At 33.0% G+C, this 16,948-nt stretch overlaps 1 protein-coding gene across 4 annotated transcripts in view; it reads right to left on the reverse strand.

The window, feature by feature from the left end:
* Nucleotides 1–16,948, reverse strand: part of PIEZO2 (piezo type mechanosensitive ion channel component 2) — a 532,098-nt gene that overhangs the window by 134,621 nt on the left and 380,529 nt on the right. For all 4 annotated transcript variants that reach the window (XM_074205559.1, XM_074205560.1, XM_074205561.1 and 1 more), the window contains exons 11-16: nt 15,887–16,025; nt 9,958–10,112; nt 6,750–6,980; nt 3,961–4,084; nt 2,444–2,727; nt 193–341 (exon numbers count right to left, since the gene is read on the reverse strand). In XM_074205559.1, coding sequence (XP_074061660.1) covers nt 193–341; nt 2,444–2,727; nt 3,961–4,084; nt 6,750–6,980; nt 9,958–10,112; nt 15,887–16,025 — 1,082 coding nt within the window. The remainder of the gene's footprint in view (nt 1–192; nt 342–2,443; nt 2,728–3,960; nt 4,085–6,749; nt 6,981–9,957; nt 10,113–15,886; nt 16,026–16,948) is intronic.

Raw genomic sequence — 16,948 nt, forward strand, 5'->3', positions numbered from 1 at the left:
AAAATATTTGGCAAGTCAGTTTGCTTAGTAAAATGAATCATTCATATTTTTAATTTTAAAAATCAGAGCAGAAATTTTATCACAATTTCTTGTTTTTAATACAGACACTTGAAAATGCTTCCAAATGATGTAGATAGATCTTGACCACATCTACCATTCTCATTTAAAAAAAAGAAAACTAAACATACTTACTTTTTTTGATTCAATCCTGTCATATTCTCCCATAAGCCTGGGAAATTTTCAAATTGATATGTGTATATGAATATAAGCACCAGCATAGTGTAAATAACTACTGACATCCAAAAATATTTTAGTATCTTCCTCCACCATTCATAGTGGACCTGGGAATCAGACATTGCAAAGAAAAAAATGCTAAAGGATGATTGATGTATATAATATGTTTAGCTAATATGGAAAACTGAATTTAAAGACATTTTTGGGAAAAATTACTATTGGGCTTTCAACTGTATTCACAATATGTTTGAATATGTGTGTTTGTGATATAGATAGCTAGAAAGATATACAATAGATAGATAGATAGATAGATAGATAGATAGATAGATAGATAGTGTTTGTGTGTGTGTGTGTGTGTGTGTGTGTGTGTGTGTAAATCAGATCTCTTTCCACTTAGTAGATGGTTTCAAAACTCAGACAAATGGGATTATTATTGCTTTATCAAAAATGATAAATCAACTAAATTCTGAAGAAATTAAAGATTATGGTTGATTTCAATTGAATATTTTTTCATTCTTCATTTAGTCAGTTCTATATGAATTTTGATTAACTTTCTGATGGATCAGCTACATTAGTATTTTAATACTAAATTGATTCCTTAGTTGTCTCCCACTGCACACTACAATGGGAAAAGCACTATCAAGAATTTGAAGAGTTGTCACCAAATTTCAATACCTATATCATTCTATAAGTCATTTAACCCTCCTGGGCTTCAGTTTCCTCATTGGCAAAATGGAGGGTTGAATTTGATGGCCTCTAAAAATCCCTTCCTTTCCTAAATCTATGACCTTATGAGATTACAGATTCATTGGAATTAATTCTTTTTTTTTAAGCTCTCTATATGTTTAATGAAAAATAAGCCTTTTAACTAATGATTTCCTCTAATAAAATGATCCAATACAAACCAAAACAAAGAGATTATACTTCCCTCCCCCTCTAATTCTCCACCTTCCTCCTCCAAACCCCATCTTGTACCTGGATGTTTGATTTTATTGACATAGAAAATTCCCCAAAAAAAAGAAACTACAGTCTTAGAGTTGCCCAGAGCAGTGAAAGGTTGCCTATAATCATATAGACAATATAAGCCAGAGGCAGGATTTGAGCCCAGTTCTTTGTGGCTCTGAAGCACGTCCTCTATACAGTTTTTTTTTTCCTTCTTAAAATTTATTTCAGTTATTGCTTCTGAACTTACAGAGACCTGGTTCAAATAATTTCTTTGGCACTTATAGCTTTGTGACCTAGGCAAATCAATTAGTCTCTGAACCTTACTCATCTCACTTAAAAATTGTACTAATCATTAATATTGCACTGCTTTAGGTTATTGGAAGGTTCAAATGAGATAAAGTTAATAAAGGACAATGAAAAATTTAAAGGACCATATGTCAATTAATATTAGTGGGCATGAAAGTCAGGTTATACAACCTGCTTTTAGTAAGCAAAACATATAGTTACTAAGCAAAATATACCATTATAAACAATATCATATTTGGGATCTAAAATCCAAATAAATTCCACAGAGGAAGCACTTAGAACTTTAGAATATCTGCCTTATGAGAATGAACTCTAAATTGGATTAGTTGAACTCTAAATTAGGTAGACAAGTTTCTTAAAAAAGAAAAACCAACTTTAAGTATTACATATTGGCTTCAAACATCTGGGATTTTGTGAATTTGAGTGCTTCTTTTGCAATATAAATCCTGCCTTTCTGTGTCTTAACAAATGGTCTTTGAAAGTTACAAATGACAGAACATTTTTCACTCTGTAGCCCACCTGGTGACAAGACACTCTGAATTTACTTCAGTTCATCATTTGATACAGACACTTAGTCCATCACAATGTTGTATGCAAAGCATTTTTAGATCAGAACAATATGTAAGAGCTTCTGCTCTGCATGCATAATCTATGGAAAACAACTACCTCTTCCATACCAAAATTAAGCATTGGAGAAGAAGAAACTTTATGAGCATTAATTTTTTGAAATTAAAATAATTTCATAACCTAATTTTGAAGAACTGAATCAACTCAAAGGGATAATTTCAAATTCTAAGTAGGGTATATTAGAAATGAACTCTTAACACCCACCTCTCCATTCTTCATCCACCTCTTCACTCAATCCATCTATTCTAGAGTTTGAAATACCATGACAATTCTTCATATTAATCTCTTAAAATCTATATGAACTATATAGCATAATTTGCCTTTTACCTACCTGATACAAGGCCACACAAAACAGGAAGAGCACCATGTAGATGATTTTGTACATTACAATTGTACCCTCAAAGCTGACAAAGAAGAACATTCCTCCACAAACATAAATCCAATATTTAATGAACATAGCCATCACCAAATTTCCCATCACTTTCATGATGTCCTGGTCATCATCTTCTTCATCATGATCTTCTTCTTTCTTGCTTTCCTGTTTTTTTATCTTTCCCTTATCTTCTTCCTTTTCCTTGTCCTCTCTTTCCACTTGTATGTCTTGCAGTTCATCATCTTCCAAAATGGAAAAATTATGTTTTTATTGTAAGCTTATACTATAATTAAAATTACACTTGGACAAAATATAATTTAAATTTATTCTGGGGCCTTTTTCCATTTTCTCCCTAAGTTCAACACATGGGCCACTATCAACTTAAGGATCTGTTAATAGATATGTGATTTTGATAATCCAGTTGATGTGGTATGGTAGAGTCAAAAGACTTGAGTTGGAATCTTATCTTTAACAATTACTATCTGTGTGACTTTGATCAAGTCACTTAACCTCTATAGACCTTAGTTTTCCTATTTATGAAATAGGAAGGTGAAAAAGAGCTCTTTGAGTTCCATATCCTATTATCCTAGGCAATAGCACACTAATTATCAGATGGAATTGGCCAAATTATTATTGCATTTTTATTGCATAATCAAATAAAAAAACCTAATCTTACAATCTCATAGAAACAATAAATAATACTCAGTTGGAAGTCAGAAGATGAACATATAAGTTTTTTATTGTGTTGATATTCAGTCATTTGTGTTTGTATCTCACTCTTTATGACCCTATTTGGAGTTTTCTAGACAAAGATACTGGGGTGGTTTGCCATTTCCTTCTCCAGTTCATTATAAAGATGAAGAAAGTGAGACAAACAGGGTTAGGTGATTTGCCCAGAGTCACACAATTAGTAAGTGTCTGAGGCCAGATTTAATGTCTGGAAGATGACTCTTCTTGATTCTAGACCTGGCACTCTCTCCACTAGACCACCTATCTGATATTGGGGGGGAAAAGTTTCTATTACTGGAGGTAAAAGGAAAACTGTAATAAAGATTTTTTTTTCTCCAGTAAAGAATAAGAAATTTTAAAACAAAATATTGATCTTTTTATTACTATTGACTGAATTGTTATATAGATATACTGATATTTATTATTAAAGATTATGCATTTCTCTTATTCATCAAAAGGAACTTTTAAAAAGAAAAGAAAAATATTATGCCGTTTCTTTTTTTGTACCAAGACACTTGTCTAAAATCAGAGAATAGACTTGTAATGATGGGATTAGTATAGAATATCCTCCTGGTCCTCTAACTCATTCTTGATCCCACCTAATAAATTTGAATTCTACATAATTAACATACTATTTATTATTTGTTAACTATGCATGTGACTCTATCTAATATTGGGCATATGACATGGGTTTGGATTTAAGGAATTTGCACTCTAGTATGCGTTGGACCCTTGACACAATTTACCTTTTTCCTCATCTTCCTGGCTTCCAATTTGGACCTCAGATAGAAGAGCTTCCTTTAACTGAAGTGCTTTTTGCTCTGTAAGGTGCTGTCTTAGCAGTAGCCAGAAAGTAATGGTGAAAAGAATCTGAAAAGAAAGCAAATTCATGAACCAATTAAGATAAACTAATATTTCAATACGTCAGCTATGCTTAAGACTTTTTCCTCCTCATGTGGGAATGAGGATGGGGTAGAAGAATGGGGAGAAAAGTAGGTGGAGTCAGTTATCCACTTTATTTCATCAGAAAGAATTTGCTTTTTATTCTCTTTCATAAAAATGCCGGCATACACTTATTGAGTGCCAGTAATGTACTCTGTATTGTAAGAGACCCTGAAGAAGAATGATGATGATGCATTCTCTGTGCAGTGACTGCACATTCTAAATTGCTTCCATCTGGGCAGGAAATCAACTTTTCAACAAGTGTTCTCCCTCAAGATGCTTGTCCTTGGTGATTTCCTGTCCTCATTATGGCATTGTTACTATTTTTAAATAAGAATAGACTCCTCTTTTAAATCTTGCAATGTCCATTATAGACAGGAAGGAAAATGCATTACAGAAAAATAAAACCCATTATTTTTTCAATTATTATCCCAAAGAAGAAATAAAAAAAAAATCTCAGATGAGAGCTAAGATAACCACAGTATTATAACTCTTTTAGGAATTTTTAAGTGTTAAGGAGAAAAATTATAATTAATAGTATGATGACTTGTGAGAACGTCTTTTCTGATGAAGTTTATGTCCTTTTTTCATCTTGATCTCAGTATCTACAGAGAGTAAAGCCACCTAATATTAGAATAATAAGGTGATGTTCATTTATTATTTTTCCCTACTTAATATAACATTCCCAATTATCTAGTAGTCAGGTTTCTCAGCAAACTTAAATATCTGAGACACTAAAAAATTTAGAAGTCTCAAAGTCACTGTGTTTAGGAAAATGGAAGTCACAAATCTATTTACTTTATTCTAAAGCAATGCAATTACCCTTAGATCAAAATCTTAGAATCTTAGTATTGCATAAAAAGTAAATCTAGATTTGTGGGTCACTCTAAGTACACATTTTTTTTCTTAATCTTGTAATTTTTCTTGCCAGTTTTCTGTAAATGTGTATCTACTCTTCACCATCGATATGCGTTTATACTGGTGGGAAAGTGGGATTCTAATTAGTATACATGTAAATATGATTTATTTTATTCTTATTGTATTTTAACATTATTGTTTATAATAAATTTTGTTATATTTAGTTATATTTAAGTTATGCTATGATTGTTATTTTAAGATATAAAATTATGAGTATTAGATCTTTTAAATATCATTCATTGGGGTGTTTATGATCTTATGAGAAGCTGCTTGTGTAGTAACCATCAACAGAATAACCTTATGTCTCACAGAAAATTTGAGTGTATTCATGAGGTGGTGACCTATATTTAAAAATCCAAAACTAACAATATAAGAGGAAGCTGAAGTGAATGACCTACAAAGTAACTGAGGATTCAAACATCCCTATGTAAGAAATTGTAACTTGCAAGTATATAATGTGATGTTGGTTGGTTATCTTTCTTCATATCTCAACAATGAAGAGCACAATGGTATCACCTACATCTCTTAGATTTTTCCACCAAAATATTATCATTATGGAGTTTCTTGGAAAGGTATAGAACACCCATTTAGTGCTCCTGTAGAGCAATGGACATCACAGAATAATTTCTGTTGCATTCTTTATTCACAGGTTATTTGCTTTGCTTGACAACTTAAGGTAATACATTACTGATGACTGAAATTTAGACTGTCATCAACGAAATGGGTATGCTGTTCTGTTAACAAAACAGATAGTGGATTCCACAAAGACTATTATTCAGAAATGAATCCTCTATTTAAAAAACTGAGACTCAAATACAATTGAATGAAGCATGATAAAGAAGCATCTATAAGCAAAAACATATCATGAAAGGGAAGAAAATATTAAAATAGCATTTCAAATTTCTAAAAAAGGTATACTTAATGGTAGGGTAAAAGTATGCAACTATCTTTTAATATTCACTGGTCATCTATTTGACTATCACGTACAGGTTTGGGATCTTTCTTTTTTATTTTATATTTTTTATTTATTTAAGGCAATAAAGGTAAGTGACTTGCCCAAGGTCATACAGCTAGGTAATTATTAAGTGTCTGAGGACACCTTTGAGCTCAGTTTCTCCTGAGTCCAGAGCCAATGCTGTATGCATTGCACCACCTAGTTGCCCAGGTTCAGCATCTTTCAACCCAAAGCAGCTTCTATTTTTTTCTGTTTTGACACTCATGTTTTCTTCCAAATACCTTTTTTTTAAATAAACCAGTAGTATCAAGCTCAAATACTGAATACTGATTTAGAGATACAAATTAACATTATCTAAGTTGAATTGTATGTTTATTATTTTATTAAACACTTTTAATACATTTTAATTTGGTTCCAGTCACATTCATTTTTGTGGATGGTTATATGGAGAGCATGCAGCTATCTGATACCTTTTCCATAAACCATTCTATAACTGCTTTAAAAAGCCCAAGGAACTGAATATATTTACTTAAAGTATTTTACTTATTCAAAAAGAATGAATTGTAGGACACAATATTGTTTAAATTAGTTCATTTTTTCTTTAATAATTATTATTTTCAAAATGAGATTATAATGATTGTGAAGAATTCTTATAAAAATTTGGTTTGGAGTTGCTATTACTGTATATCCTCTCATTTCATTGCTATCTAATTCACTTACCTTTGATGCAAGTTCCCCTGGTGCTTTTTTTTCTAGAAATCCTGGAACCTCTTTAATTTCCTCAAGGTCAAAAGACCATATGTATTGTAATGTCAGTAGTAGATTCCCATAAACAACCATGAAAGGAGAACTGATCATTGCATATTTCCTTCTATTGCGAATCATCCAAAGAGTGCAAGACCAAATCAATAGCACAAAAGTCAGCCAGCTATGATATGTAATACTCCAAGCCTCAGTGAAAAAAAAACAGAAAAAGATAAATTCATAATGGTTAACAGAATTTTTAAACTCCTTCACCTTAGGAATTTGATTAAATGAAAAAGCCTGGATTAGCTTAAATAGACCTTAAACTGAGAGTGATTTGGAAGTTGAAGGTAGATCATGACACCAAACCTATAGGATGATAACTAGTGACATTATAGGATCTACTTAGATTGTGAAGGGTTGGGGGAAACTTGGATATGGTTGTGGGCATCAATAAATCACTGTAGATAGAGAATGGAGAAAACAAGTGAGGCAATTTGATGGGGATTATAGGTAGGAATAGAATTGAGTACATGGCAGCAAGTGGGCATTGCCAAACAGAATCTCATCATCAGAGACTAGAGTAAATGAGGATATATAGTGGAGAATGAAATTAAAGAGATGTGAAAAGATGAAAGAAAAGGAAATAATTTACAAGTGACACTTCAAATTCCTTCCAATGAATAAAAGAATCAAAGTATTTTATTTGTTATTCATTCCCAAAGGTGGTTGCTATTGCATTTTTTAAATCAACTTGTAAAAATTGATTGTCTTTGTTTGTAATTGTCTTTATTTGATTATTCGGGAAACATTTGTCTAAATTAGCTATTTGCAAGTGTATCTGATAAAAGATTTTCTGGGAGAGGAAAATGAAAGTGCTAACTATAGAAGGAAAACATGTCATCCGTGAATTGAATGATAGGAAGACAAGTTGGACCAGTTAAATGCGAAGATTGAGGGATGACAGGTGGACAGTTATTGTGCTCCACTGATACCTTCTAGAGAGTGAAGAAGGTTGCCAGCATGTTGGGTGGAACTCCTTTGACAAACTTCTGGGAGAATATCAATTACATCTGCACAGTAGGGGAAGGTTTGAATGACTTGAATTCTATATTGCTGGAGGGAATGAGTCATTTTGGGGGGCTATTTTCAACTTTAAGCCTCCACATTTAATTTTTCCATTATATCATTGTCATCTCTAGAGTTTACAAAAATTAGGTTACCTATAATTTGATTAATCACAATAAATGGCAGTAAGAAAAGTAAACTATAATTTTGCCATGTTTTTATGGACCAGGGAAAGTTATATCCAGTCATCCCAATTTACATAGATTGCCATTTACTCACATGATTACTAAGGGAGACAGAGAAATACAGAAGTACCAAAATTCACCCCTCCTTAATTTAAGGAGTAAAATACCTAAGAATCCATTAAATGTAGTAAGCCAGTAAGTGTGGTAACATAATGCTTACTGTGTTCAGTTTGGTAATTTTGTAATTATTTTTTGGGTTCTCATGTTTTGGAAATACATATAAATATATATAAATCATTCTGACAGTCTTGGCTCCTCTGAATTCCCATGTCTGCCTATGAAGTCTGATAAAATAGGGATCTTCAGTGCAAAAGAGGAACTTTTAAAAAAATTAACATTTTGGCTCTGTTAAAACAACAAAATGGCACCAGGCAAGACCCACACTCTGAATGGGCAGTCTGCTCTGTTAAGTGTGTTTTTACAATAGAGTTTTTCTGTCAAATAGTAAAATGCAAATTTTAATCTACTTTTGAAAGTATTTACTTATTTAAAAATAGCCAAACTAAATGATCTTTGAGGGAAATAAGAGTTCTATTGTGTCAAGAAATAATATGGTAAATATCATTTTCATTGAATTAATTATTTAAGATTACAGATATTTCAGTGAAATTATTGATAACATTTGGTTAAAAACCAAATTATCACAGTAAATAGTAAAATATAATGAAGAGCGCAGAGATAGAATTTTAATTAAAGTATGAGATTTTTGAATCAGAAATGAACCTTGTTCAATCTGGAGAGCAAAGTATGTTTCTCTGTCTCATACTCTGAATATAGCAGTAAAATAACATTTACTACAAGAAAATATGTTCAGAAGATAATTGTTTAGCTGGTAATCTTTCTTTCCTATTTGGGAAAGCTAGCCTCAATTCTTTTTGTCTGAAGCATGGAATTTTTCATTGTTTCTCAGTGGAGGTAATTTATCCAAACGTGGAATCAAGAATTGATCCCTTTTGTTCATAGGATAAACCAATGTGTTCAAAAGTGCAAAATATTAAGATGGATTCCATCTTAGCAAGATGGAAAATTGTAACCCCTCCCTTTCCCTTTATCTACCAGTTAAGATCACTTTTTTGTAGTGATAAAGGTGGAAGGTAGAGGAGGCAAATAAGGAGTAATATGTACCCATTTTTCATTTTGATAATCAACTGAAGTATGCTTCATTTTGATAATCACACTGAGGCAAATGGAGGCAGAGTCTTATCTAGGAACATCATTGCATTCAGCCTGATATGCTTCCCTAAAATATCTTACATTTTAATACATACTATCATAATTTATGCAACAGTACTTATTTAACTATATTCATGCCATCATTTGGACCCTGATGTCTCTATGCTTTACCCTTAAAATACTTCTAGGATCTCACTGATGTGGTTTATCCTTTCATAACCACACACCACATTTTTTTTTTAATCCTGTGTCATGAAAATTCACACCTACCAAAAGTTCCAGGGTCAAAGACTGGGTGAAATCGAACCTAACTTAAATATAAATGTTAGCTAACATCTTCTGAAGTGAATAAGAATAGCCCATCTATTAGTAAAGAGCACCTGAAAACCCACTCAGATAAATAGCCCATTCTGCATCTGAAGATAATATAATGGGACAGTCTGGTTTCGTGAGTCAAATTGAGGGAAGTGCATTAATAATTTAAAGTTGCCTGAGTACAGCTAGACATGAGACTATTTTATAACCTATAAAATAAAAATATGATGAAAAATTAACATGACAAGTCACCACCTTGCCAAAGTATTTGGAAGATAAATATATTTATGCTGGAAATATTGAAGGACAGTTTTAACACCCAGAACAAACAAGACTGTGTGCTATGCTGCCCTAGTTTGCTTATTTTAGAAGTTTAGACATACCATCATGGCAATGAGGGCACATATGTAACTCTGTTTCATAATAAACTGGAACACAGAGACCATGGCATGTACTTTAACATTTGTCTTTTCCTCTTCACTCCTCTTTTCTTCTTCTTCATCTTCTTTATCTTCTTTATCTTCTTCCTCTTTCTTTTCTGTACAGCAAAAATATATTACTTATCAATTCACAGAATTATTTTTTATGTTGCAGATACTGTATAAAGTCACACAACTGTGACTTAGACAATGTCTTTCTTGGAAAGGCTTTAGAAAGCATTATTATAACTAATGAAATATATATTGTTGCTTTAACAAACCTGGACAGAACAATTGTGTAGAAGGGAATGCCATATACAAGTACTGACAGGGGAAAAAAACCTTCAATCTGAGTGCACAGGAAGAGGAAATAATGTAGACTAAAGTAAAGGAAAAGCCAGGAAAGAAAAATCTTCCAAGTGCGCAATGCCATTCTGAGCAAGGGATTAGAAAGACATTCTGAAATGAACTGAGGTCAGGGCTATGACAGTCATGAGTAACTGAGGCACTGAAGAATGTAACAAGGAAATGGTTACTATGTTCTAGACATGCTTTTTAAATATTATCTCATTTGATCCCCACAATAACTCTGGGGAACTTAGTTTTATATTTATTCCTTTTCAATGGCTGAGGAAACAGGCAAAGAGAGGTTTAGTGACTTGTTCAGAATCATATAACAGGTAAATGCCTCAGGCCACATTTTAATTCATCTCTTCCTTCAAGCTCCAGGGAAAATCCTACCTTCTAGAGGAAGCTTTTCCAATCCCTCTTAATTCTAGTAGTTTCCCTCTGATGATTATTCCCTATTTATCCTGCATATAAAATGTATGAATTTGTTTAATTATTGTCTCCACCATTAAATGGTGAATCCCTGGGGGGTAGGGTTTGTATTTAGCTTTTCTTGGTTTCACCATTGCTTAAACCAGAATTTGCCATAAGCAGGCACTTAATCAATATGAATTGTCTACCTGCTTGGATCTAGCCATGGATCTATCTACTGTGCCATCTACCTGCCTCAAGATGGAGTAACCTAAGAAAAGTCTTTCTGCAGGACTCCTTTCCAAAGTTTTGGTTTAAGAGTCTCCATTTTTATTTATTCCACTGGTAAATTTGGTTATTTTGGTTACAGATTAAGACTGAAAAGCAGTGGGGCTAAGTGTATGCTTCTATGTCTTTGTTTTTTTCCCAAAGAAACATTATCTGGGGCACCTCTCTGCAGAATTGGATACAGTTGTCCACACTTGTTTCAAGAATACTCTTTTTTAAAATCCCTTTCTTGATTCTCTTTCTGTCTCATTGTTCTTCAGGTTCCTTTGCTGGATTGTCAAGTATGTGATTAAGACGGTAAAATGGGATTATTGCTAGAGAGTTAGGAAGATCTGTGTTCCTATCATTTAATTTCTCTGAGTCTGTGTCTTTATGTGTAAAATGAGTGGATTAGATTAGTTGATGTCTAAAACATCTTAGAATGTAAGATCTTTTAAAAAATTATATATGAATGGTCAAGCAAGAAGTGGCTCCTAAAATATATTATTGATCAGTAAGCACTTTTCTGATAAAAATAATTCTCCACTCCCAAGAAAAACTATTTGAAATATAAAATTCATAGAAGCAATTATACTGTTCAGATATTACTCCTCACAAAATTTTTTCTAAACCTTCTGTCCTTGATCCTTCCATACCACAATCTTTCCTCCACCTCCACTGAGTATCTCAATTCTGACTTAATTGAGAAAATAAAAGTCATTTTACATGAACTCCCTCTTCTAACCTTCTCTTTATTTCACGTTCTCTTGAAATTATTCCCATCACTGATAACAAAGAGTCCATCTTCTTGACAAGACCAAGTCCTATACATGTGCCATTGATCCTATTTTTCAGCAGATTACAACTTCAATAATTTTTTCTTCTTTCTATCCCTCTCTCTTTTCCTTCTTTCTTAACCTGTCTCTGTCCCCCTCTTTTCCTGTCTCTCTCTTCCTTCTCCCTTTTTGTCTCTGTCTCTATCTCTTTGTCTTTGTCTGCCTCTCTCCTCTCTTTTCCCACCTTTTCCCAAATTACACTGTCTTTCTCTCTCCAAACTTCCAGTCTTCAACTTTCCCTATCTTTTGGCTCCTTCCCTCCTTTGCTAATTAGCTAGAGAAATACTACAGCAACAGCCAGAACCTTGTCTCCAAGTTAAACCTTGCTGCAGAGAAAGGAGAGCTAATGGGGCATGGTTTTTGGAATATTTATAAAGGGGGAAATCTCTTTAAAAGGTATGCATTTTGCCTTTCACTGCCCTCTTATCTGAGAAGGTGGAAGAGGCAAAGAAAGATAGGCTTTGCATCTGTTTTTATGTGAACTGAGTTTTGCTGTGAAAAGAAACTGAGTTGATTAGACATAGTGGAGTTTGATAATTCTCTCAAGGCATAACCTTTTTTGGGGCACCTCTTGAGAGCTGCTATGAGTAAAAAAGAACTTGTCAGTTCCTATTCCATAAACTCAAAGGCAGAAGAGTAGCAGCCCCACGGTCCACCAGGAATGCAATGAAGAGCCCAAACTTTGTATCACTAATACCATTCTCTGCCTTTCTTCACATACCACTGAATGATGATGGAAGAAGTCACAAATTTCTTACAGCTACATGTCCAGTGGCTAGAGCACCAGGAGGACCTGAATTCAAATATGATCTCAGACATCTGACTCTTACCAGCTGTGTGACCATGGGCAAGTCACTCAATCCTGATTGCCTCATATCCAAGGCCATCTCCAGTTGTCCTGATTCCTATCTGGTTACTGAACCCAGATGACTCTGGAGGAGAAAGTGAGGCTGGTGGCTTAGCACAGCACCAATTTTCCACAAATCCAATTCACCTCCTTATCATGGCATCACTCAGTCTTCTTCAAAAATGATCATCATCATCACATAAACTCAGCTGCACCCTCACTGCAACAAGCTGATCATTTTACACCTCTCAAATCAAAGTGCTCTCCTATTCGACACAGCAGGTATTAGAAACCTTTTCATCACTCCTCAAGATTCCAGAGCATTCACTCTCCTATCCTTTCATTTCACAGAGATTAGTAAAAAAAAAAATTGCCCACATGTCATTTATCATTTTGTTTTGTAGTGTTTTTTAAAGTGCTATCTGGAAAGCATTATCTATCTAAAACCACTGGTAAATATTATATGTAATGGGGATAAACTTGAAGCATTGCTAATAAGATCTGGGTGAAACAAGAATACCCCTTATCACCACTATTAGCCAATATTGTATTAGAGATAATTAGATATCTATGACCTTGGGCAAGTCACTTAATCCCATTGCCTTTCCTTTTTTTTTTTTTTTAAGGTTTTTGCAAGGCAAATGGGGTTAAGTGGCTTGCCCAAGGCCACACAGTTAGGTAATTATTAAGTGTCTGAATCAGATTTGAACTCAGGTACTCCTGACTCCAGGGTGGTGCTCTATCCTGGGCAACATTTAGCTGCCTGCACCCCCCCCCCCCCACATTGCCTTTCAAAAACAAACAAAAATGCTAGCTTTAGCAAAGAAGAAAAAGAAATTGAATGAATTAGAATAGGCAACGAAGAAAGAAAACTCACTCTGTCGATACTATGATGATCTACTTGGAGAATCTTAGAAAATCAATTAAAAAACTACTTGAGGGGCTGCTAGGTGGGGCCGTGGATAAAGCACCAGCCCTGGAGTCAGGAGCACTTGAGTTCAAATTCAGCCTCAGACACTTAATAATTACCTAGCTGTGTGGCCATGGGCAAGCCACTTAACCCCATTTGCCTTGCAAAAATATAAAAAACAAACAAAAAAACTTACTTGAAACAATTTACAACTTTAGCAAAGTTGCAACATAAACTATATAAATCACCAGCATTACTATATATTATCAACAAAGCCCAGAAGCAAGACATAAAAAGAGAAATTCTATGTAAGGTAATTATAGACAACATAAATTGGGAATCTACCAGCCAAGACAAATCCAGAAACTATATGAACATAATTATGAAACAATTTTCACACAAATAAAATCAGACCTAAACAATTGGAAAAATATCAATCCTTCTTGGTAAGCTGAACCAAAATAAAAATGACAATTCTATTTAAATTAAATTATTCAGTGTCATACCAATCAAATTACCAAAAATTATTTTATAGAACTAGAAAAATAATAAGAAAATTTATCTGGAGGAACAAAAGTTCTAGAGGGAACAAATAAAAAAATGTACCAAATCTAAAACTGTTATAAAGCAAAAGTTAAGATAAAGTGATAAAGGACTCATTTCTAAAATATATAGAGAACTAAGTCCAATTTAAAGATTACAAGTCATTCCCCAATTTATAAATGGTTTATGAACAAGCAGTTTTCAAGAAAGCAAATTAAAGTTATCCATAGGCATATGAAAAAGTTAGAGAAAAATTAAAATAACTCTAAAGTACCACTTCACACCTATTATCTAAAATGACATAAAAAGGAACATGATCAATGTTGCAGGGGACGTGGGAAAATTGGGATACTAATGAACCGTTGGTGGAGTTGTGAATTAATCCATCCATTCTAATTATGCCCAAAGGTCAATAAAACTGTGCTAACCATTAGATCAAGCAATACCACTACTAGTCTGTATCTCGAAGAGGTCATAAAAAAAGGGGGGAAAGAACCATATTCACAAAAATATTTATAGCCACTACTTTTGTAGTGTCAAAGAATTGAAAAAATGAGGGGGAGCATTAATTGTGGAATAATTTAACAATATGGTATGTAAATGTGAGGGAGTACTTTTGTTTTGTAAGAAATGTGAGCGTATTTCAGCAAAACCTGGAAAGACTTGCATAAACTGATGCTGAGTGAAAGCAGCATGACAAAGAGAACTTGGAACACATTAATAGCAAGATGGTGAGATGATCAACTATGATACACTCAACTCTTCTCAGCAGTTCAGTGATCAAAGAAAATTCTAAAAAACCTATGATGAAAAATGCCATCCAAATCCAGAGGCTCAATAACTAGCCAAAAGCATACACTATGTTCACTTAAAGCTTGTTTTATGTTTTTTTAATTTCTTCCTCATGATATTTTTCCCTTTAGTTCTGATTCTTCTCTCACAGCATGACTAATATGAAAATATGTTAAACACAATTGTACATGTACAACATATATATATATATATATACACATATATATGTATATATATATATATATCAGATTACTTGGTATTGTAGAGAGAGGGGAAGGAAGGGAGGATGGTAGTAAAATGTGGAACTCAAAAGCTTACAAAAAAAACGAATGATGAAAACTGCCTTTGCTTGCAACTGGAAAAAATAAAATAACAAAATAAAAAAATTGCTATCTGGGTTGCTATTGTATCCTTCTAACAGTCCTAGAAAATATGTTTCTACAGGGAAGAGGGCCTGTTTCATCTAAATATTTTATTCCCCCTCCTAGGTAATCAATATTTATTTTTGATTCTTACCTTTTATTTTCAATGTTCATTGAAATCACAATTGTGCCATTAATTAAGTCTACAGGGACATAAGTGATTATATGTTAATGTGGGTATATTAAGAAATTTAAGAGGACTTATGTGACAAAAGATTTGACAACCGCATTATAAATTCATCAATAATTTTATTGGGTAAGTTTATTTTATTGGTTTTTGCAAGGCAAAGGAATTAAGTTACTTGTTAAGGCCACACAGCTAAGTAATTATTAAGTATTTGAGCCTGGATTTGAACTAAGGTCCTTCTGACCAGTGCTCTTTTCACTGTACCACTTAGCTGGTCTTGGAAGTTTATTTTCTTAATAAAAAATTACCAGTATTTTAATAGGTTTCTTTGAAATAAAAAATAAAATATAGAATGCTCCACCATATCATGTTGAGGACTCAGTTCATTACCTGATGTTCCATCAGATGACTCCCATCTGTACTGTGGTGTAGAATACACGTCAGCTTTGGCTGGCCCATTCTCAATGGGCAGACTTGGATGTATGGTATGATAATCAACCGGAGCCCCATTCACAGTGACCAATAGAACCTGTCAAATGATGTTAGGATAAGGGAATATCAATTATTACAAATTGTTTTCTTACTGAATATTGGTTTTCAGAACATAAGGCATCTAAAGGATGGGTCAGAAACTTAAATATTTCAAAATTCTAAATATATCTATAAATATCATGATATTTTGAAATTAGACACATATACAGGAGATTTATCAGTTTCTGTATGGATGTTTAATGTTACATAAATGGTCTAATGTTTTTTAGGAATGGTCTAATTTTTTAAAGAAAATTTAGATTTACCAAACTAGCAGTTTAACTTAAGTTGATAAAAATTTTGAGTAAATAAAGATTTTAGATCATTTATAACTTTATTATTTACTTGCCCCCTTTTCCTGGTATATAAAGAAAGATCAGTGTCCTCAGCATTTTCCAGTTTCAGCATGTGTCTAATTCTTTTTTAGTATTTTAAGAAATGAATACACTATGGTTGAAAGATAAGCTAGACTTTTTTACATTTGAGTTTTAATACCAACAACTGAATGTTAATTCAACTAAAACAAGTAGAATAAAATCAGAGAAATAAAGAGTCTAAGTGCCTCCAAACTTCTTTGATATCTAAAAAAATTCTAGGAACAGGTAAGCATATGGTCTGACTTGTTGGCATTTTTATGTTAGGATATTCCCATTATTGAAACTGCCTTTAGATTGGACTGTTCCATTGTTAACAATCTTTTTCTAAAATTCAGTTACATGAAGAATTTTTAGGATCTCTGTAACACCTGTTTTAAAAATTTTCAGATATCATGGAGCTATCTCTGCAAATGGGAATATACATAATATACATGAAAGCAAAACAAAACCTTAATAAAAGTTTCTCTTACAAGAACAAAAGCAATTTTGTGATGTGAATTGCATTGGTTCCATATTTCTTTTCTTTTCTTTTTTTTTTTTTTTT

This window comes from Macrotis lagotis, chromosome X (genome assembly GCF_037893015.1).
Source record: "Macrotis lagotis isolate mMagLag1 chromosome X, bilby.v1.9.chrom.fasta, whole genome shotgun sequence".
Taxonomy (NCBI): domain Eukaryota; kingdom Metazoa; phylum Chordata; class Mammalia; order Peramelemorphia; family Peramelidae; genus Macrotis; species Macrotis lagotis.